Source organism: Eptatretus burgeri, chromosome 7 (assembly GCF_056783735.1).
Source record: "Eptatretus burgeri isolate ZD-2024b chromosome 7, Ebu_testis_v1, whole genome shotgun sequence".
Classification (NCBI taxonomy): domain Eukaryota; kingdom Metazoa; phylum Chordata; class Myxini; order Myxiniformes; family Myxinidae; genus Eptatretus; species Eptatretus burgeri.
In genome coordinates, this window is record NC_140967.1 from 39,720,941 (window position 1) to 39,744,687 (window position 23,747).

The 23,747-nt window shown below is 39.9% G+C and overlaps 1 protein-coding gene across 3 annotated transcripts in view; it reads left to right on the top strand.

Moving 5' to 3' along the window:
- The window catches only part of SPTBN1 (spectrin beta, non-erythrocytic 1), a 300,241-nt gene that overhangs the window by 202,994 nt on the left and 73,500 nt on the right, over positions 1-23,747 (top strand). For all 3 annotated transcript variants that reach the window (XM_085888100.1, XM_085888098.1, XM_085888099.1), the window contains 4 exons: positions 4,979-5,257; positions 5,479-5,609; positions 17,507-17,711; positions 18,001-18,375. In XM_085888100.1, coding sequence (XP_085744226.1) covers positions 4,979-5,257; positions 5,479-5,609; positions 17,507-17,711; positions 18,001-18,375 — 990 coding nt within the window. The remainder of the gene's footprint in view (positions 1-4,978; positions 5,258-5,478; positions 5,610-17,506; positions 17,712-18,000; positions 18,376-23,747) is intronic.

Here is a 23,747-nt window from a genome sequence, read left to right on the forward strand (position 1 = left end):
TTACAAGTAACGTGTGTCGATGTGTGTCAACGATCGCATATCGTGCATACAACTTATTCCCATCGCATGCGGAGCGTGTGTCATACAGCAAGTACGTCGTAAAATTTTCAACATGTTCAAAATTACAAGACGTACTCCACTTAATATGACTTGTGATAGCGTATTTTAGCATTCTATTCATGCATACCAAACTTACCCATATCGTATTCGACGTGCGCCAGCGTTTTAGACGCATTTTTCAGAGGTCGGCATACGCTGGCAAGATCGCCAAGGTGTGACTGCGATGTTGACACTTCCATTTCTGCGGCGGTTATGATTCCAATCGTTGTGCGGCAGCCTTTTCATAACCTACGCCACGTCATCGTCGGCGATGCTTGCAGCGCGCTATGCATAAGTTAGACTATCGTTGGGCATAGGTTGTGAAGGCCGACAACAGGTTCAGCATTCGTTGGTATAAGTTATCTATAACACAACGGAACGTTCTGTGTCCGTTACTAATACGTTATGCATAAGACCAAGTCGTTATGAATACGTCCGAATCTTTAAAAAAAAAACATCAAAAGTTCAACGTAAGCCAGCGTTTTACATACATTTTAATACGTTTCCATTGCTGGCTAAAACGTCAAGGTGTGACTGGGCCTTAAGTAACCTCTAATGTCGATTGACACTGACAATCCTGGCAGGGTTGCACTACCTCACGTGATACTACATTTGTAACGAGCTGGCTACATTTATAACATAAGAAATTTATTCATTAGGGCGAGGAAAAGTATGTGTAGCAGTAAACTAATATTTTATTCAGCAATATGTACCACAGGGAAAGCAAGGATTCATGGGGTGTGACAAAAGAAATGCAATGATGTACAACAGAGAAGACACAAGGCAAAGCTGAAGTGATATAAATAACTTACACATTCTTATCTTATGCACATATTACAGGTGCCATCAGACACACACCCAAGTAAATTGGAGAGCAAGAAAAAGGAGAAGCAGTTGAGGGGTTTTCTCCCTCTTTCAATATTTGACATGGCTGACAGACCTACGCTTCCCAGTCGCTTAGGAGGTAGGAAAAGTGAAGAAAACTGGTGGTGTCTATGGTGCGTGAGTGGGAGGTGCAAATGTGTTGCAGAAGAGGAAGAATGAAGGAGTGCATATCTAATTACTCTTTTAGTGATTTGTGTCTACAGCAGGCAAGACAGTAGATGGGAGAGAGAGAGATGTGTGAGAGGATAGTTTAATGTGGCAGGTGAGAAAATCTAAATGTTAATGGTAATGAGCATTGGCTGTGGAACGCAGTGGAAGCTGAGCGCCGATGACCCGGCGATGACCTAGCAACTCCTCGGCAATGATTCGATGACTGCTCGCTCGACTCGGTGACTGACTGCAATGGCTCGGTGAGTGTCTGACTCGGCAACCTCTGTCGCTACTCTATAATGCTTCTGCAAGCCTGCTGTTTGCTTTGTGGTAGGGTGGCTGGTTTTGGATCTTAGGGTCCTGAGTTTTGAGCCCTGTTGGCCAATGAATTAACACCAGGTGGGGTTGCCTCAGCCTATCTTCCTTCTGAGGTCAGCGAAATGAGTACCAGTGTACTGGTAGAAGGGCATAGCATTAGTGGCACATCCGCGCTTCCAAGAAATGATAGCTACCTGGCAGTCAAGCTGCCATACGCAAGGACAAAACAGAATGCCTTGGTGAAGGAGGAGCCAATGAGTGGATAAAAAATGCCCTGTAGTTGTAACAGCATTCTTATTGGCGTACAGATGCCACCCTAAGAAGTAGCCCTTCCCCGCCAGACTCCGAAGCCGAAAATGGCCCCATTTGCTCGCATGCTTGGCCATGCAACAGAGCTCCGGGATTTACATGGGACTTGGGTTTTTGGGAGCGCTCTCCAGCCATGAACGTGTGCTGGGCTCCAATTAAGCATTGTTATTTAGTGGAGCACCAGGGCTATCCAGACGTCATTGAACGAGCCCGAGCGCTTATTTGCGCTTGGCGTTGCATGCCAAAGTGTTGTGACTCATAGGTAACAGCAATGTCCTCCATTCCCTGGTATTCCAAAGGACCGTGGTGAGTGTCCAGGGAACTAACCGTGGTTGCTGCACTTGTAGCGAGGTGGGGGAAGCACTATGGTGTTTGTGGTAAGGACGTTGAAGTGTTGGAAGCGGTTGTGAGGAGGCTGAAGCGTTTGTAGTGTTTGTGGCAAGGACATCGAGTGTAGGTGCTATGGGGATTTTTTGGAGGTGTTGAGGTGATTGTGGTGAGGGTTGTAGTATTGTTGCGTCATGGTGAGGGTCTGAGGCAAAATGTCCGTTGGTGAATGACGCGCAGTTTGAATGGTGAAATAGCATGAGTATGCTAATGAAGCTCTCTATTGACGTCACCTGCTTAGTCTGTGGTCTGCATGCATGCGTGAAGAGGTCTTGTGTGAAGTTAAGTTAAAACAAGTGGAAGTCCATGCATTGCGTGTCGAGCCATTGTGTAATTATGATGGAGCATTCATGACATGACGTAACGCTGTGACGTAGGGTAGACGGACAATGAAAAGGAGACTGTGACGTAGGGTAGACAGACAGGACACCAAAATTTTGCCCCTCATCTCAGTGCTTAGTCGATACTCGACACGCAATAAAATAGATGAAGGAATAGCAGAGGGAATTAAAGACCTAACTAAAAGCCCAACGCAATGTATCTTGTCCCTTATCCACACCAGACATAATGGAAGTGCTAACTGAATGAATAGTAATGAAATAACTGTCTCGGGACCGCTATATGTTGGGTGCCATTGCCTTGGGAGAGTGCCATATTCAGAGCCGCAACATTTTGTTGACTGCTTTTGACATTTACATGTGGTACATGCTTGGGAGCCTCATTGGTGTGCATTTCTGTCTGCGTTGTCATTTCCAAGAAATAACAAAAATTATAAAGTGCATTTCCAAGAATTTGCCACAGCACATTGCCCACCATAGGTGGGCCAAGAAAGGACCTTGTAGTTTGGTCAGGGTGCCCGCTCGTTGAAGCAATGAAGAAGAAAACTGCTTGGAGACTGATGTAGCAGCTCTTCTCAGGTGCATGTGGATGAAAATGCAGAGATTGTATAGAAAACAAGCCATTTGAACTATATTGCCATTCTAATTCATTAAGAAGGATTACTGAGGTGAAAAGGAGGACATTTTGAATGATATCGACTGGAATAAGTAAGAAATCTCTAATGGATTGTATTCAGGGAAATGGTGCAGACACTTCATATTGTCGTGTCCATTAGTCGATTAACACCAGCCACTGGATAAATTGATTGAACTGGCTTTTTACTCCCGAGGACTGCGTTCAATCTATGGCAGGTTCACACGCGTGACAACCGCAAGGAGCACACAGGATCCTTAGTTCTGATTTTAACGGGGTTTATCCCCCTTTTACATATAACAGGGGAAGAATAGAACGTGATGGTCAGATGGGGGAGGGTGGGGGGAGGAAAACACGGGTTTACAATAAATCGTTATTTACAATGGAAATAAAGAAACTAAGGCACCACACTCCAGCATGGACAGGGAGGAGAACCAGAACCAGGTGAGGCCTTATCTCTTGTGGAGGTCATCGACAAAATGGTTGTCCGCAGCCAAGGACCAGGAAAATGATCAGGCAATGAACAAACTGCCATTCCAGGGGTTACCAAACTGTCTCTCTGGAAACGAGAATGAAAAACCTAGAGATCTCGGAACTTTCTCTATCTCTATCTCTATCTCTCTCTCGATGATGCCCCTCTAAAAACTCCTCCCTCTCTCTCATTTGGCCTCACCGGCACCTCACCATTACAGAAGGTTCCACATACAATTATTCATTTTAACTCCGAGCTATTTATTGGGCAATGCATCACCCTTCGTATGATTCACATTTAAACAGGATAATTCTTAAGCTAACATCTCCCAACTTAATGCATCAAAATGGCTAAACAAACCGAAACATGGAGCATACTAAACCATACATTTCTAATTGTTCTAAAGTGATACATACCCCTCCTGCCCCCCCCCCCCAACCTGCTACAATGTAACAATATGTTCTGTACTTTCAAATTTGATTCTAATAGAAATGCCATGTTAGTTTTCTGGATTATTGTATATTTAGTTCTCCAAATATTGGTTTGACACATTCTCAAGACAATTAGGTTCCAATGAACATTCATGTTCTTGTTGTGTTTATACAGAATTTTCATGGTCAGTGAATCTTCAAGGGAACGAAAGTGAATTTTTCTATGCATGTACCTGTTTGTGAAACAAAGGATGTGTTGCTGTGATAAATAATCTTCCCTCGTACTGGTATATGTTTTTAATAAAAACTAGCCAAACCCACGCTCTGCGCGAAGTTTCTAAAGTGAGGGTTCGTTAGGATGTCAATATATCCAGTGTTCACACTGTGATTTATAGAATTTCTTTCTATACAATGTTTCTTGTTACATTTTTTTGTGTCAAATGCACTTTCTGAGATAGTCAGGATGTGCAGAAGAGGGTTTTACATTGCAGATTCTGTTTTCTAGGAGTGGCATTTACGCCTCCCAGCAGTGACGGTCTGTCGACGACAGACGTAATAACGTCATGACGTCATTACGCCTCTCAGCGGTGACGTCACACGTTGCCATGCAAACGAATGTAAAAATTAGAAAATCGCCAAAAATTCCCAAACCTGTCCATCTGGCGCGATCTCACATAGCCTATACTGTACATTAGACCACAGAGCACCAGCATGCCAGAAGTGGCTACAATCCGTCTGGCAGTTTTGGAGAAGATACGTCCACAAAATATGGCTTAGCGTATTAATATAATAATGTAATGTAATTAAAGATCGCTAAATATTTTTTTTCCGTCATGGAAAAGTCAATTCTCTGAATCGAACCAGGAACCCTGTGTTATTGCAATATTTCCATCACAATAGAGAGTGCCACATTCTGTTGTTTGAGTGGAGGACAATTTTTGACTGTGGTGAGCAGAATCTACAGAAGGAAATACAGGGCCACCTGCCACGCTTGGCATACCTGGCAGATCGTAGCGAGGAGATGGCGGCACACGAGGGGGCGGATGCCGAAGGGATACGCAGCCGGCTGGCAGAGCTGCAGGAACTGTGGGCAAGACTGCAGAGTGAGGTTGAGCACCGACATGATCGGCTGGAGGAAGCACTCAAAGCACAGCAGTACTACTTTGATGTTGCTGAGGCTGAGGCTTGGATGAGTGAGCAAGAGTTGTACATGATGGCTGATGAGAAAGCAAAGGTGGGATTATATGCAGGTTCTTCCAGCGAGTCGGTTGCGTGAATGCAAATGGTACCTGACGTTCACTTTTATATCCTAACTATAACTTTTAATTGTTTTATTGTGATGCTAGCTCATGTTTTCATTGAAAGTGGTACATTGTACTTTGGAGCCTCTCATGACTTTTTGTACTCGCATCATGGTGCAAGACTCCTGTTACTAATATTTTCCTCTTTACACAGGATGAGCAAAGTGCCGTAGCAATGCTCAAAATACACCAGATCTTGGAACAGTCAGTGGAAGATTATGCTGAGGTGATACATCAGTTGTCAGAAACGAGCCGTGCACTTGTTGCCTCCGGACACCCGGAGAGGTAAATGGTTTTCCTCAGGTCTTTAAACTTGAGGCAATGGGTAGAAATTAAAATGTCTAGACTGAATTGTAACATTTATCTCTGATCTAATTTTGTGTAAAGAAGCAGATGTGAATGTCGTGCACAGTTTTATAATTTGGGAGAGTTTTCAACTGCGTTGCAACTGATTCATTCTGCTTTGGATTTTGTCAGCTTTATCAGACCAAAAGTGAAAGTCTTGTTTGCTTTAGGATCTGTTCAACCTTCGAAATATACAGGTTTGGTTCATAAAATTGAATAACATGGCGAGTACCGGTAGCGTGCTTAATGAATTGATTACAAATTATCAAGAGCTCAATGTTTCTTTGCCATATGACATCTAAAGAAAGATTCAACAATATTGTATCAGGAAATGTGAAAAGATGCCAAAATTTTACTTCTAATAAAAACAGTGGCGAGTTGTATATTGGTTACCCATGCCAAAATATTAAAACAAGCAATTTCCTGTTTCAAAATATTAGAACAAGCAATTTCCTGCATCAAAAAATTGGAATAGATGTGATACGTATCTAAATTTATTTCTTATTATTAAGATTGTAAGGTCCCCTGATGCATGTGTCCGAATGTGTCTTGCCATGGGAAGGAAGAGCGGCATCTTTGAAACGAGGAAACAGTGGTCAAGGCACTTGCTGATGATTGAAAGTCAGTCAGCTATCGTCGGACAAATCGGCTGTTCACAATCCACAGTATCTCACATCTTTAAAGAGCTTGGTCATAGTGTCACATCATGCAAAAATAATTCTGGATGGAAGTGGATCACCATGTCAAGCAATGACTGGAAGTTGGCCGATATTGCAAAAAAGAACTGGTGCCAATCTACTAAAAACCTTGCTCGCAGGTGAAACAATGATGTCGAAACATCCAGGTCCACAACCTACCGCCGTCTTCGTGAACTTGGATTTTTCTCCCGTGTGCCTGCCATGAAGCCTCTCCTGGATGCGTCCCAGAGTACGATAAAACTGTGTGTGTGATTGATATACATACATATATATATATATATATATATATATATATATATATATATATATATATATATATATATATATATATGTAGATTGAGAGATGAATTTGAAAACAGTTTATTGATCTACAAAAACATTGGGAAACAAGAAATATACAAAATATAGAAGAAGATGAAAAGAGACAGGAGGAAGTGTCAAATTTTCCATAAACCATTACAAGGAAATCACCAAATCTAGTTTATCCACAAAGCACTAAACTTTGCCCCAACACCTTTTTTCTCAACAAGATTAACATTCCCCATACTTAAGTAATAGTCAAATTCTAGCCAAAGTCTTGCTGCCACAATCCCTCTGAAAATTGGCATGACATCAGATCTATAACCATTGTCAATTTTAATTTTCCAAGATTTATATATATAGCATATTTCGCAACAGCAATCAAGAAATTGAGGAGAACACCAGGGTCCCTGCAAGAGTGCTTTAAAGGGCACCCCAAACACAAACATGTGTGATGTGAAAGGAAAGGAAAGTTTACAATAAAAATCTGAAAGCAAAGAGAGGAGAGGTTTTAATCTTATGCATTGCATGTAAGCATGGAAGAGATCCACCTTGTGCTCGCAGAAGGGGCAAGTAACTTGTACTGAACTGTTGAAATAATGTACGAGAGTGTTGGAAGGCAGAGCCCAATGTGATAATCTCCAATGTATGTCTGCCAATTGGCCATAGATAGGTCATGTATACATTACAGGCCACATTGGGCCGAAAGGAAATCCGGCTGCTAGCCGTTCTGACCACATTGCTATACATGTTGATCCAAAAGGGGATGATGCTGCTTGTCTTTGTCAGAGAGGTCATGGATCCCAGATTTAGTTACCAAATGAAAATGGGGGGGGGGGGGAGATGTTCACTGCTTAACTGAAACAGGGGAAGCACCTTGATTTCGGGAAAAGCCAGCCGAAAATCCTCAACAACACCGACACCTTCCCAGCCAATATTTAGCAGTCTAAGTTTCCTAACCACAATTTGGACAAATTGGTCCACAAGTCAAACAGATCTGCACCCAAGGCTTGTCGCAATTGACCCAGCCGATCTCCACCGAGACCCAGATGAATCCCTGAGATCGCACACCTAATTGACTCGTCCTTGTATAAATTTCTTGAACAAGGCCTTGCTATGAGGAATCCCTGGGAGAAACTGGTTGTAAAATAAAGGTTTCTGGAGGAACATTCGACAATTGTAAGCTTCAATTAACCGGTGGACGTCAAAGCCCTTCCAGGCATCCAGCAAGCTTTGATAAAAAAAAAAACCGGGAGTGTGCCAAATTGAAACCGTTCTAGATCCATCAAGAAAAGTTGCGATCATACCTTAATCCTCGGCCTGTTGCAACAACAAAAAATGCAAAAGGACACCATGGCTACTGCTCAGTGAACAACAGTTTATGTACAGATTGCAGACGAAAGGCCATGACTCGGCCTGTGATGTCCATAACACCTTGGCCACCCTCCTTCCAGGGGAGGTTCAGTACAGCAGGCTGAAGCCAGTGGTAGTCACTCCAAAATAAATTGACCATTGCTCACTGGATGGCAAGGATTAGTTATTTGGTTGGCTGCAAAGCAATAGCTTTATGCCATAACCTATCTGCTATTAGGTTGTTGATGACAAGGGTGTATTCTCTGGATTACAGATCTGCATAGTCCTTCCCATGTTTTTAAATGACGTATAATCTGTTCTAACACACCTTCCCAATTTTTCAATTCCATCTTCAGATAACCAAGATATACTCTGAGGTATTTAACCCCATCAAATCTCCAGGCTATGTTCTGTGGGAAAGAAGGTGGTGCTATTGAGGAAATATTTTTATGACCGCACCATAGGACTGTACTTTTGTTCCAATTTACCTCACTAGAGGAGGCTGCGGAGAATTTTTCCAAACATTGTCACAAAACGGAAATGCTATTTGGGCCCTAATTGAAACGCAAACATTATCATCATAAGCAGTCAGCACAAATTTTGGGCCTTCTACGCCCTCCTCATCCTGGGGCATTTGCCACCTGATGAGGACAAGAATGGTTCAAGAGTGATTGCGTACAACAGCCCTGAAAGGGGACAGCCTTACCTCGTCGAAAGGGAAACACACACACACACACACACACACACACACACACACACACACACACACACACACACACACACACACACACACACACACACACACACACACACACACACGCATTTAAAGGCCATTTTCCCTGCTAAAACGGGGGTTAGCCTTGCGGGCCCCATGACAATCTTCTCCACTTTATCCTATTTTCTGCATCTCCCCTTGTTAATCCCCTTGCCCACATTTCTTCTTCCACCATCTTTAGCCAAGTTTTTCTCGGTCTTCCTCGTCTCCACTTCCTACTACACTCATTTCCAACACTCCTCTCACCCAGTCACTTTCATCCTTCCTCAATACATGACCCAACCATCTCAACCTGTTTCTCTTTACAACATCCATCACAGACTCTTTTCCCATCATCTTCCACAAGTCATCATTTGTCTTCCTCTCTCTCAACGATACTCCGCACATCCACCGAACCATTCGCATTTCCACACTTTCCAGCCTTTGTTGCTGCTCTATGTTCAGTACCCATGTCTCACTCCCATAAATCATCGTACTCCTCACACATGCAGCATCCCATAAATTTCCTTTCCGCTTCAACAACACTCCCCTCTTCGTCAGCACGCCACTCAGTTCCCGAAACTTCTTCCATGCACATATCACTCTAGCAACCGTTGAAGAGTCTGGTCCACCTTCTCCATTCAGCATGTCTCCTAGATAGCAAAGTGTTTTCACACCTTCCAGCTTCACACCATCTTCAAGATCCAACTCGACAATTCCTTCATCTGCAGCTCCCTCTATGCACACCTTACACTTGAATGTAGCTGCCACACTGGTTTATGACCCTCTCACACAACTACATTTTCGATGAACCCATTCAGCACATATTGTACACTGAATGGAGTTCACTCCGACACCCTTCCTGCACACAGCACACGGCCACTTCCCAGTCCTTTCCACCTCACTACATGCTTTACTACTTGCCATCACCTTCGTCTTTCCGATATTCACCTTCAAACCTTTTGCCTTCATACATTCCTTCCACTTGTTCATCTTCTCCTTCATTCCATCCATATACTCTGCAATCAACACCAGATCATCTGCATTCAGCAGCTCCCACAGTAAACCCTCCTTTACCCTCCGTGCCAGCACCTCCATCACAACTACAAATAGAAGTGGACTTAGTACCGACCCCTGGTGCACTTCCCATCCTTCGTCCATACAGCTGTGCGTGCTCTCTCGTACATTGCCATCACTACTCTGATCAACCATTCCTCCGCTCCTAACTTCCTCAATGCCCATGTCATTACTTCGTGTGGAACCCTATCAAATGCTTTCTCCAGATCATCAAACCCAAAAAACAACTTCTTCCTCTTCTCCATGTACTTCTCCTGCAACTGCCTGACAATATAAAAATCGCATCTGTCGTTCCTCTTCCTGGCATAAATCCAAACTGCATTTTGTCAATCTTTACCTTCTTTCTTATACTCTTCTCCAACACCCTTTCCAATACCTTCATTCCATGCTCCAATAAACTTATTGCTCTATAGGAGCCACAGTCCAGAGGGTCACCTTTCCCCTTGTACAGAGGGACGAGGGTACTCAGTTCCAAATTCACTGGAATGCGGCCTTCTTTCACCACCAGATTACATATCTCTGTCATTCTCTTCACACCCCAACTTTCCGCTGCCTTCAACATATCTCCCACAACTCCCGTCAGCCCTCCTGCTTTTCTACTCTTCATTGCTCTTATAGCTTCCTCAACTTCCTTCTCAGTTAGCTTCACTGCTGGTCCTAAAACTGGGTTACTCTCGATGTTGCTATCCCATTCATTTTCTACATTCAACAGCCTTTCCATATATCTCTTCCATCTTCCTTTAATTCCATCTGAGTCCACAATGATTTGTCCCACTTCATCCTTCAAGCAACTCACCCCCGTCACATCAAACCTCTTTCTCGCTATCTGCTTTGCAATCCTGAATACCGCTCTCTGACCCTCTTCCGAATCCAAGCGTTCACCAAACATTTTCCTATAGGCCTCCTGCGCCTTTGCTACCTCTTTCTTTGCAGCCTTCTTGGCTTCCTTATAACTTTCATGTGCTGCTTCTTCTACCACCATACCCTTCGCCTTTTGCCATTCCTTGAACTTCTTCCTCTTCTCTTCAATCGTCTTTCCAACTTCATCACCCCAAAAAGGTATCGTCGACGGAGTAACCAAGACAACCATAAATAAAGCACACAGACTGAAGGTTTAAAAAGATTTAATGGATGTCAAGATAACAATGGAAAAATAATTTACTGCAATTTTAAAATGATAGGAGCTCAGAGCAGAATACTGTGGGAGGTTCATCATTTTGTCTCAACTCAACAAAGATATTTAGCCCAAGAACCAACCCCAACATATTATTTATCAACATTGTTGATTGTGATGAAAGTTAAAAGAAAAGAAGGTGTTTTAATAAACCAACAAATATTTATTGCTATTCTTTTTGAATTCATTTTGAAATACGAACAAAATTTTATTTTAAACACAAAAATATGATGTATAAATCAGTCAGAGATTTTACCAAGATTTTATTTCAAACACAAAAGTATACATAAATAGGTCCTAGAAAATCTTTTTTGTTGTTGTTATATAAATCTGGTGAATATAACTCATTGTAAGTGTTTGTCATATTTGTAGCCCTTATTGCAAACATCACAAACATTAGAGAAAATAGATGAGGAGTTTGTAAAGAACGATATGATTATTTAAATGAGTGATTTCGACATAAAAGAAAAAAACTTTAAAAGAAAAAAAAAGATTGTTGCGACAAGGAAAGGAAAAGAAGTAGATGAAACATTTTCTGCCTAATAAATGGATGATAAATTGAGGAGTTTTTTAAGGATGATTTATGTTTTACAAAATAAGATTCTAATTGCAACAATCCTCATCACAACAATGTTGAAAGTCAAAACGGCTATTTCGCTCTGCAGGAAAGTTAATGACTAAAGTTTAACTTTTCTAATAAATAAATACAATTGTTTATTGTCTTGAATGTAAAAAGAAAACTGATACTAAAAAATATCTCGTTCCTTAAAAGTATAAACAATAGATTTATATGAAAGAGGGGATATGTTCGGTGTATGGAAGCAAAAAGTGTGAATTTGTCAGAGAGTAAATCTAAACATGATAACCATAAAACTGGGGGAGATATACAAAAGCTTTTATCGGGGAGTAAATTTACAACAACTGCGATACCAGGTGAATTGCATCTACCAGGATATTATTTCTGTGGTCCAGGAACAAACTTGGACAAGAGATTAGATGAAGCTGACAATCCTAAGCCATGGAGCTAACCTAAAAACAGGATTGATGAAGTTTGTGTGAAACACAATATTGATTATGGAAATAGCATGACATTGGAAGAAAACCACAAAGCTTATAGAAAAATGTTGAATAATTTGTCTTTGATATGACATACAATGTTAAGAGAAAACATGGATAGGCTCATAGTGAGGCAGTTGATCGGTGCTAAATTAATAATGGGGCTTTTAATGCAAAAAACTATTAAGCTTTGATGATGTCATCAGGACTGAGGAGCAAGCTTACAAACCTTCAGATGAGGTTTTAGCTTATGAATTACATAAACCAATAATCACAAAGTTTCAAAGGCGAAAGGTCCATTCCAAAGCAGTTGATTACATATGGTCTGCCGATTTAGTTGAACTGAAAAATGATGGGGGATACAGGTATGCATTAACCATTATTGATTTAAGGACAATATATGCATGGATAGTTCCTTTGAAAAATATGAGGCAACACTCTTGTGATAGCATTCCAACAAATATTTAATACAAGCAAACGAAAGCCAAAAATATTATGGACTGATGAGGGAACAGACTTCGAAAACAGAACATTTAAGAATTTCCTGAAAAATAATGATATCACATTGTATAGCACCTTTAATGAAGGAAAAGCTGCAGTCATTGATTGTTTTATCGCAATTTGAAAGGGAGATTGCATAAAAAAAACTAGAGGGGGAGCACTTGGTAGAGTGCAAAACCTCCGCCGCCAATACTGCTCGGTCACTCAAGTGAACCTGATATTCTATTCATTCAATTTGACATCAACAGTGCTCACAGTTATAGTTTGCAACTTTCCCTTTTACTTTTAACTTTTACATCCTCAATTCATTCGTCATAACTAGATTCGTTGAGACGGAAATTGATTTTACGTGGGTATATCCACCTGAAGTTCCAAAATCAGCCGCAATTATAATTTTGGCATTTTTTTGTTGGAAATCTCTAATAACATGCAGAAATGCAAAAAAAAATCGAAATTTTGTTGAAAATAAAGTTGCAAAATTTTTTTTTTCTCGAACAATTTTTTTTTTTTGGGGGGGGGGGGTTGGAAATCACTTAAAACATGTAGAAATGCAAAAAAAAAAAAATTCAAATATTTTTTCAAAATGGTCGCCATAGCGGCCATATTGGATTTTGGACCAAGTCCAAAATCTAATGGCATGATCCTTGGACCATACCTAATCCCCCCACCAAGTTTCGTCAAAATCCATCGAGGAGTTTTTCCGTAATACTGTTCACAAACAGGAAGGAGTGAAAACAGTAACCTCCGATCTTTGATGGCGGAGGTTAATTGCTGAACTCGGTTCTCAACAATGGGTATCTTTAATTCAGAACATTATAGATAATTACAATAATGTAGTTCATTCCTCAACAAAATAAAAACTAACAAACATTTACAAAATTTCAATATGAATGGGATAGGAGATTAATTAGAGAAAACCAAAGTTTACAGTTGGTGATATTGTAAGAATATATTGGCAGAAATCATACTTTGGGAAAGGTTATATAAAGAGGTGGACTTATGAACTTTTAAAAATAATTTATGTTTTAGACAGTTCCTTGGACATATAAATTATTTGACTTACAGAGAGAGGAAATCTTGGGATCATTTTACTCACAGGCATTACAAAAGACAAAGTTGATAAGAAAAAAATGGAATAATTGAAGAAAAAAAAATATTATAATAATAATTGAAAAAAATTAAACAATTGCAAAAATTTAATAATTGAAGAAATAATAAAAACTAAATAATAATTTTAAAAATCACTCTATCCCTTTGTCTCCACCCACATGCCACACCCACACACACATCACACCTCATTTATTCCTCCACCCCTCCAGTGTGCCCCCGCCCTCACCCTACCCCTAAAGACAAGGATGATAAATGAGAAAAAATTGAATAATTAGAAGAAGAAAAACATATCGATATATATATATATATATATATATATATATATATAATTTATATATATATATTTATATATATATATTTATATATATATATATTTATATATATATAATTTATATATATATATATATATATATATATATATATATATATATATATATATATATTTATATATATATATATATATATATAATTTATATATATATTTATATATATAATTTATATATATATATATATATATATATATATATATATATATATATATATATATATATATATATATATATATATATATATATATATATATATATACTGAGAATTCAAATAATTTAAAAAATAATTAAAAAAATTCACTCCACCCCTTTGTTGTCTCCACCCACACACCACACCCCATTTATTCCCCCACCCCTCCAGTATGCCCTTACCCTCCCCCATCCCCCCCCCCACCCACACACACCCACACACACACACACACAAACACAAACAGCTTAAAAAGAAACTGCCAAAAGATTGACAATTTTAGGCAACCTTGACTTATTGACCTCAAAAGTAATAAGATTCAGTGACTCAATATGCAAACCCTGCTGAAATTTCTAGTCTGATGGAAATTGATGATTTTGCAACCTTGACCTTTGACCTTTTCACCTTCCTGACAGAACACAGATTATACTGTATTGGGTCACTGACATTGGTATGACTGACATATTGAAATTTTATGCAACTTTGACACTTTGATATAAAAAAAATTAAAATAATAAAAGGTCACCTTCTAGCTTTTGATTGGTGAACTAATTCAGTTATCTAATATGCAAATTCTTAAATATTCAGATCAATTGGATGAAAATTGATGATGTTATATGATGTTGACCTTTACCCTTTTTGCCAAATTATTTTGTCTTCTCCATATTCTCAAAATAAAGCTTTGTTGAAAATTCGATGACAAAAGTTTAAATGGTAAAATTGTTATGGCCTGGGTAGACACACAGACAGACACACATAAGTGACTGAAAAACCCACCTCCTGCTGTGCAGGGTGCAGCTTAATAATACCAGCGACATGACACTGAGCTTAATTTCACTGAAGTGCCAGTTGCCCTCCCAATTGCTGTTTGCCATTTCATCGTTGGCATCTTTCCTCATTCACCTCGACAAACCCGTTCGGAATTTGTCTCTTACCCCCCCCCCCCCCCTTTCCAGCAATTCTAAGTGAATCGCTTACCGACAAAGATACTTGTTTTTCAAAATAAACCAGTGTAGGGTCATTCAGGTGAATACGATCGACTTGGATAACGTCTTCAGACAATGACTCTTCAAAGTTCAGAAATAGCTGCATTTAATCTGCAGGCTGACAGAAGTTTAAGATAGTGTCAAAGAATGCTCTCATCTGCTTTGACATCTGTATACGTTTTGCTTCTTCCAAACTTTGCTGTCATTCGTCATTGTCCAACAGCCCCATTGCTTGTGCAGCATTTCTAAATGTGAGATGTGACTCTCCAGTGATTGTGTGTAGGCTCTCAAAAGATGTTGCACCTGTGCGATGAAGGAGAAGTCTCATGCTGAATCATTCTGGATGTGAGGAATGCACTTGTTACCTTTGACCAGTTGTGTTCTGGAATTTTTATCTTCACGTAATGGTTGAGGTACGCACACTTGACTCTGAGCTGTCAAGCGTGGGTTCAAATCGCGGCCCAGCTATAAACTCATCCTGGTGTTTCACAGGCAAAGTGATTCATCAATGTGTGTGCCACCCCTCAGATGGATGTTAAACTGGCGTCCCATATTCTGCCATTTGTTGGTGGCCTTGGCGTCAAATGGTGGGGGAGGGGGAAGCGCTGGGAGTAGTGCTGGGGTTTCTTGGTTTCCTCTTTCCATGTTTCTGGGTGATCAGGTTTCTCTCCACTCCCTTCACCCCATCTTTTCTACCCTCATTAACCTTCTCCAACACCTAGTGTTTGCTTAGCGGTTGAGGTGGCTGGCTTGGGACCTTAGGGTCCTGAGTTTGGGCTCCTGTCGATCATTGAATTAACACCAGGTGAGGTTGACTCAGCCTGTCATCCTTCTGAGGTCGGCGAAATGAGTACCAATGTACTGGGTCAATAACCATTCGGGGTAACCTGCATCGAAGTGGCAACCCGTCCAGGACTGTACTCCTTGCCAATAAAACTGCTTTGGTTGTCTTATGTGCCTTTACGGCACAAAAGGAATGTATTATTATTATTATTATTATTATTATTGTTATTATTATCATTAACCCTCTCCAAATCCACCTCTTTCCATGTTCCTAGGTTATCGTGTTTCTCTCCACTCCCTACAACTCCCTCTTTGATTTTTTTTTTCTTTGTTCCATTTTTGCTCCATCCTCAGGTTTCCTTTCCAGTTTTGATTGAAAGTTTCCAGCTTGTTCCTGCGTCCTTCCCCACTCCACTTACTCTTGTTCTTCCTTGTGTCCTTTCTCCCTCCATGTCTCATTCGATTTTGACCCTCAACCCTGCTGTTGGTATTTCCGTCCCCCCCTCCCCCTCCCTGCCCCCTACTTTCATCATTTTGTATCCCCCCCCCCGTTATATTATGGCCTGGTAAGTTCTGTGTTCTTGTTCTCCATGAGCATTGACTCTATCTATACAAAAATGGATATTTATTGTTTTGAACATGTTCATCATTGACCTATTATTGTTCTCATCATGAAAATTATTTTGCATTCTTGGCTTGTTTCATTTCGGTTCCATATCTTTGTTTTTTTACCCTGCTCCTCTGACAAGGTCGCAGATTGGGGACATTAAAATGAGCTTTGGCCGACCCAACCGATCTGTCCATTTACTTTTACGTGCCCAATATTTCAAAAAAACGTTGAACATTTATCTTTCATGTTGCATATATTTAATACTCATGACATTATCTCAACCTGATTCGATCACAGCTGTGATTGTCTGAATTTTGTTGTCATGGCAACCATCTCAGTAGCTTTTCGTGTGTACGTGATATTTCAAAAATGTTGAAAATTTGGCTTTCGTATTGCACAGATTCTTTCCTCATACCATCCAAAATGTGGGGGACCTTGGGTATCAGCTCCTTGTTACTCAGCTTTTAACTTTAAAACATTCATTTTCTTACCTTTACTATTTACTCTTGTGACTTAAAATTTGAATGTTAGATCAGTACTTGTAACCTGACCCTTGTATTTAATGAAAATCAACTCAGAAATTCCATTGTTATTTGTACTTCTTTTTGACCCACTCTCGTGGCAAGAGAATAAATATAACTTTTATTTTTGAAAGCTTTAACTACAAGTGATAACTAATTCCAAACAACATAAGCTAAGGTCAAACTTTCAATTCACCAAAGTTATTTTTGATAAATGAACTGATTGTTTTTCAGTTCTTTTTCACAATTAAATTCAAATTCACAATGCAAGAGATTTCACTTTTGTTTTATCTTTGTGTACTTGTTCTGTATAATATAATGAAGTGTGCACATTAATTGACTTACGAATAAATGTTGAAATTTCATTTTAATATGCCCTCTTGCATTGTTTTGTCCAGCGAACGTATTGGACTACGGCAATCGCAGGCAGACAAGCTCTATGCAGGCCTTAAGGACTTGGCTGAGGAACGCTTTGGGCGTCTTGAAGAGAGGCATAAACTGTTCCAGCTGAACCGTGAGGTGGATGAGCTGGAGCAGTGGATGGCAGAACGTGAGATCGTTGCTGGCTCTCATGAGCTGGGTCAGGACTATGAACATGTCATGGTCAGTGAAACCACCTACCATTCCTCATCATATTCCTGACTTGTGTCGTTCCATGTGCATGATCAAGCGCATGTTGTGTATTGTGTCACTTGTTTATTATTTTATCTTATTTTGGGAATTCATTGAATTTGCAATCCTGAAACATATATTGTGATTTGAAAATTCGGCACCTTTTTATCTTTTCATCACTTTGAAAGATGAAGTTTTTGAAAGCAGGTTATCTCAAGTTAATGTATTTACTTAGAAATTATATGAATCCTTTTAACTCATCATTGTTTGTGTTTTGCAGATGCTGCGTGAGCGCTTCCTTGAGTTTGCTCGAGATACAGCCACCATTGGACAAGAGCGTGTTGACACTGTGAATGGCATGGCTGACACACTCATATCAGCAGGACATGCAGACTCTGCCACAATTGCTGAATGGAAGGATGGTCTTAACGAAGCCTGGGCTGACCTTCTGGAGCTCATGGAAACACGCACTCAGATGCTAGCTGCATCATATGAACTGCACCGCTTTGTGCATGACTCTCGACTCATCCTGGCACGCGTACATGAGAAACACAAGCAGCTGCCTGATGAACTCGGCCGTGATCTCAACACAGTAGAAGGACTGCAGCGGCAACATAGTACATTTGAGAATGATCTTCAAGCCTTAGGTCTCCAGGTATGGTAATTTTCTTTCTTTCTTTGCTTGTTCTTCAGTTTTTATTCTGAAGAATATTTTAGTTTTTACAAGTCAATTTGAATTATTGCCAATATTTATTACAGATATGAATGATGGGTTGTGACACAAAAGTACATGTATTTTATTTTTCAACTTGTCCTGCACACATTTTGATGTATTTATGTCACCATGACAAACGGTATTCCCCTGCATATTCACACCTCTTACCATAATTGGTAGGTGCAGATAACTGTATTGCATAGTAACATGATATCGTTTATTTGTGCTGTGTCTTCACTTGCAAAGTCATGCCATGCTGGCAGGGTACTGTCAGCATCTCAAATCATCCCAGTTCAGTGAGAACCACATGGGAAACATAATGGCCATACAAACATTGCAGTCAGGCTTGATTGAATTATTTGTTCCAGGTGATGAGCACCATGACTGCCGCAACTTAAAAAATCATTGTTTGTTTCAATCACCACCTTATGCACAATCTCACCCTGCATCCTGGCACAATGGTGACCACTTTGCTTTTGCATCAAAAAAGCATTTGTGATGATGGACATTACTCATGAGTGCCACTTGCTGACATGGTTCTTGTTTTCCAATTGACTTGAAAAATGTTTCTTTAATATATTTCTTTCCTGCTCTGAACATAGTGTCTTGTCATCGTTTCTTTGCATTGCGGCGACAGCAAAATAATAATAGTACTTCCAAATTCATTCAAAAATAACATTACCTTTTTAAATTTGATATTAAATTGGCTATCAAAATGAGACATCTCATGAATTGGCTGTCATCAATATGTATTGCTTGCATTTTTTTTTAATCTCTCAAGCAAATAGATAGTTTGAGCTCATCTTCAGCAGAAGTCGTTTTATGTTCTATGTATAGGAGAGCAATAAATGATGAGTCTTCACTGGTTAGTCAGCAGTGATCATTATGCGGTGTTCAAAAAATAATATGGACAAGATAATGATGATAGTCCAAGACATGCCGACATTTTTTTATTATTAAACCTATATGTAGTTGGTCAGGAAAAAAAAAAACTTTCATGGAGATTATGGCAAAGGTTGTTGAATTGTGCAATTCTATCAATGAGGACTTGTGAACAATTTCATCCTTCTGTTGGAGGAAACTCAAAGGCAAAATCATGCTCAATGTGAACGTGTTAAAAAAACTTCAACAAATATTGTTCCTATTTGATGAATACTCGTGTACATTGTTGTCTTATCCACAAACATTTTTCATTTGCCCTTGTGACTGTCATAATTTTATTGGCCTGCAGCAAAATTACCCATCATTTTGCTGATGGATTTACTCAAAAGAAAACATGTTGTTGTTCACAAATCTTTAATTTCCCCATGGTCATATTCCATTTGCTTGGAAGTCAGTTAACATCACCTTCGTCAACCATCCTTGCCACTTATAAATGGAGTGAGCAAAAATTGCTTCCTCTTCACTGCAAAGCTCAGTGTTGTTTGCTTTGGTTTGAACCTCTGCTTAAAATGAGTGTAATGAAACATTTTGAAAATTTGGAATTATTCTCACTCAGATTTCAACATCACCATAATGCATATTGTCCAATTTGCTCAAACTTTCTTTATATAAGAAAATTATTATTTGTAATACCGGATACCACCGGGTGGTGCTCTACAATACACATTTACAAAGAGAAAATTGGGATCTTCTACCTACCCTGAACCCCCCCTCCCCCTAATATGCTACCCCAATAGAAATCACACTTGGGGTACCCTTAGGCAACATGCAAAATTTGTTTAATTTTGTTCAGTTGTTTTTTTTTTTTTATTAGCTTTTGATTATATATATATATATACAGTATCTCACAAAAGTGAGTACACCCCTCACAAATATGTAAATAATTCAGTGTAACTTTTTAAGCAGCTGTGCTAGAAGCAAAAGCTTAGAGTTGATGACAGAGTAGACATTCTGCAATATGTATGCAGGAATAAAACTGCCATTCCATAAAAACAATGTGGCATATTATGAATATTTCTGAAAGAGGAGGCAACAAAAGTGAGTCCACCCTTGCTATTGTCTGCACAAGAAGTAAGTCAAGCATGGTAAAACAGCTTCCATTTTCATCATTTTCTGTATATTTAAGTCAAAGAGTGTTAAAGGTACAAATATGCACCAAACAATACACACAATGTCCATAGAGCTGCAACCTCCCTGGTATGCTAAAAGTGAAGAAGTGTACTCAATGCAGTAATTGTCTATCTGCTTGCTGAATAAATAATTGCATAGGAAATACTGTACCAATCGCCATTGAGAGAGCAGCATGGCTCCTCATGGTAAAGAGCTCTCGAAAGATGTCGAAGATCGAATTGTTGCTCTACATAAAGATGGCCAGGGATACAAGAAGATCAGTGCTTCTTTGAAAGTAAGCCCCAACACCATGGCCAAGGTCATTCAGAGGTTCTCCAAGAAGCATACAACAATGAGTTGCGCTCACCAGGGCAGACCAGCAAAGATGACTGCACGTACTGTTCGCCAAGTTCAGAATCGAGTCCTCCAAGACAGACGACAAAGTGCTGCCAAGATTACTGAAGAGATTTCAACAGCTTCTGGCCAGTCTGTTAGTGCGCAAACCATACGTCGCACACTCCATCGTATCGGGTAGCATGGGTGTCGTCCAAGGCGTAAGCCTCTCCTGAAGCAGAGCCACAAGAAAGCTCACAAACAGTTTGCTGAAGCACATCAATCGAAGCCCCTGGACTACTGGCAACATGTCCTCTGGTCTGATGAAACAAAGATCAATTTGTTTAGATCTGATGGAGTGCAGCGTGTCTGGCAGTGACCTGGGGAAGAGTACCAAGACAAGTGTGTTATCCGTACTGTCAAGCATGGTGGTGGTAGTGTCATGGTTTGGGGATGCATGAGTGCTGCCGGTACTGGAGAGCTCAAGTTCATCGAGGGAAACATGGATTCTACTATGTACTGTGACATCCTGAAGGAGAAGATGTTACCCTCCCTGCGAAAACTTTGTAGAGGAGCTGTATTTCAGCACGGAAACGATCGGAACTATCATTCCAAGCAGACAACTGCCTTTCTGAAGAAGTCGAAGGTCAATGTGTTGGAGTGGCCAAGCATGTCACCTGATCTAAACCCAATAGAACACCTGTGGGGCATCCTGAAATGTAAGGTTGAGGGACGAAAGGTGGCCAACATCACGCAACTTCGAGAAGTCATTGCAGAGTAGTGGAACAGGATTCCAGCAAAGACATGTGGAACACTGGTCAACTCCATACCGAGTCGAATAGCTGCTGTGCTCAAAAACAATGGCGGACACACAAAATACTGAAAACAATCACGCTTCAATGTGAGAGTACATAGGGTGTACTCACTTTTGTTGCCCCCCCCTCTCCCCCTTTTCACAGATATGCCCAGTATGCCACATTGTTTCCACAGAATAAATGTTTTGGGCCTGTACATGTATGACAGAATGTCTACTCTGTCATTTATTTGAGTCTTGTGTTTATATTATAATACATCAAAGTAAAAAGTTACAACAAAATATGTACATTTTTGTAAAGGGTGTACTCACTTTTGTGAGATACTATATATATGTGTATATGTGTATATGTATATATATATATATATATATATATATATATATATATATATATATATATATATATATATATATATACATACTGGGTGTGCTCTGGCTTTCAAAAGGAATTAGCCACTGTGGCTAATCCAGGTTTAGAATGATTAGCCACAGGAGAAAGGAAATAGCCACATATTTCATTCAAAAGTTTTTTTTTTGTTAGCAATATGAAATAATAAGTTACTTTTAAGGTGGATGTGTGAGTTTGATGGTTGGTTGGATGAGTGAGTTGGATTGTTCAGATTGGTTGGATGAGTGAGTTTGACGTGTGAGATTGGTTGAATGAACGACCATCAGGGGAGGTGGTGATTGTGAGGGATGGTGGTGGTGGTGGTGGTGGTGATGGTGTGTGTGTGTGTGTGTGTGTGTGTGTGTGTGTGTGTGTGTGTGTGTGTGTGTGTGTGTGTGTGTGTGTGTGTGTGTGTGTGTGTGTGTGTGTGAGGTATGGTCATTGTGCCTTTAGTAGGTGGTAGTGGGGAAAGGGGTGGTTGTGGACCAGGATTGGACCAACCTCATGCCAGTCAAACTCGCTCATCCAACTAATCTCACCCAACAACTTCACTCATACAACCAATCTCACACATCAAACTAACTCATCCAACCAATCTCACACATCAAACTCACACTTCCAACCAATGTCACACATCAAACTCACTCATACAACCAATCTCACCCATCAACTTCACTCATCCAACCAACCAAAGTCAAACTCACCCATCAAACTCTCTCATCCAAACAAACTCATCCTACTACAAGTACTACAACTGATTGTGTCAAAACTCACCTGGCAACCACTGACCCAACGAAGCATGTAGTGCCGAGTAGCGCCGAATCATTCCGGGGGGGGGGGGATTTTTTTTCAAAAAAAAATTTTTTGAGACGAGAATCATGGGAATCATGCGTAATTTCGGTCGATTTTTATTTATTTATTTATTTTTAAATTTAATATTTTTATTTTTTATTTTTTTTTACTGGAAACTAGTTTAAAACTACTAAAGTTAGTATATATAAGCTTGCACGAAATCACACGTGATTCCCGTAATCAAAACATACAAAATGGCGGCCGTCTCAACGAAGGTTTAATTCTGTGCTAAAATCACCCAAAATTCGTCTAAAACTGGTAAAAAAAAACCACGAAAACATGGATTAGCCACAGTGGCTAATGGGTGGTTTAAAATATTAGCCACAGGTAAGGGGGATTCGCCCTGTGGCGACATGGCAAGCGGCAGCGCACACCCAGATATATGTATTGGGTTGTCGTTAGACTACTGTTAGTCTCAGGTTTTCCGTCTGTATGTATGTAATGGACAGATCTGGAGGCCAGAGGAGTCAACCGATTTTGATGAAACTTGACTGGAAGGTTCATACCAGGATCTAGTTGTACGCTTTTGAGCACCGTTGCTATGGACACCACCGTTGCCTAGCAACGGGACTTTGAAATTTTTGAAAAAATCGGAAAAATATTTTTATCTTTTTTTCGAAAATCAAAAATCGGCTTCCGCGCTTTTATGCGCACTATAATCATCCTCTTTGTCAAAAATTTCAGCCTGATCCGTCGAAAACTGTATGACTAGTATACAATTATGTAGCGACCACCCATGTCGCCTCCTGACTTGTATGTATATGACTATGTGCATATATATATATATATATATATATATATATATATATATATATATATATGTAATAAAACCAACTGAACAAAATCAAATTTTGCATGTTGCCTAAGGGTAGG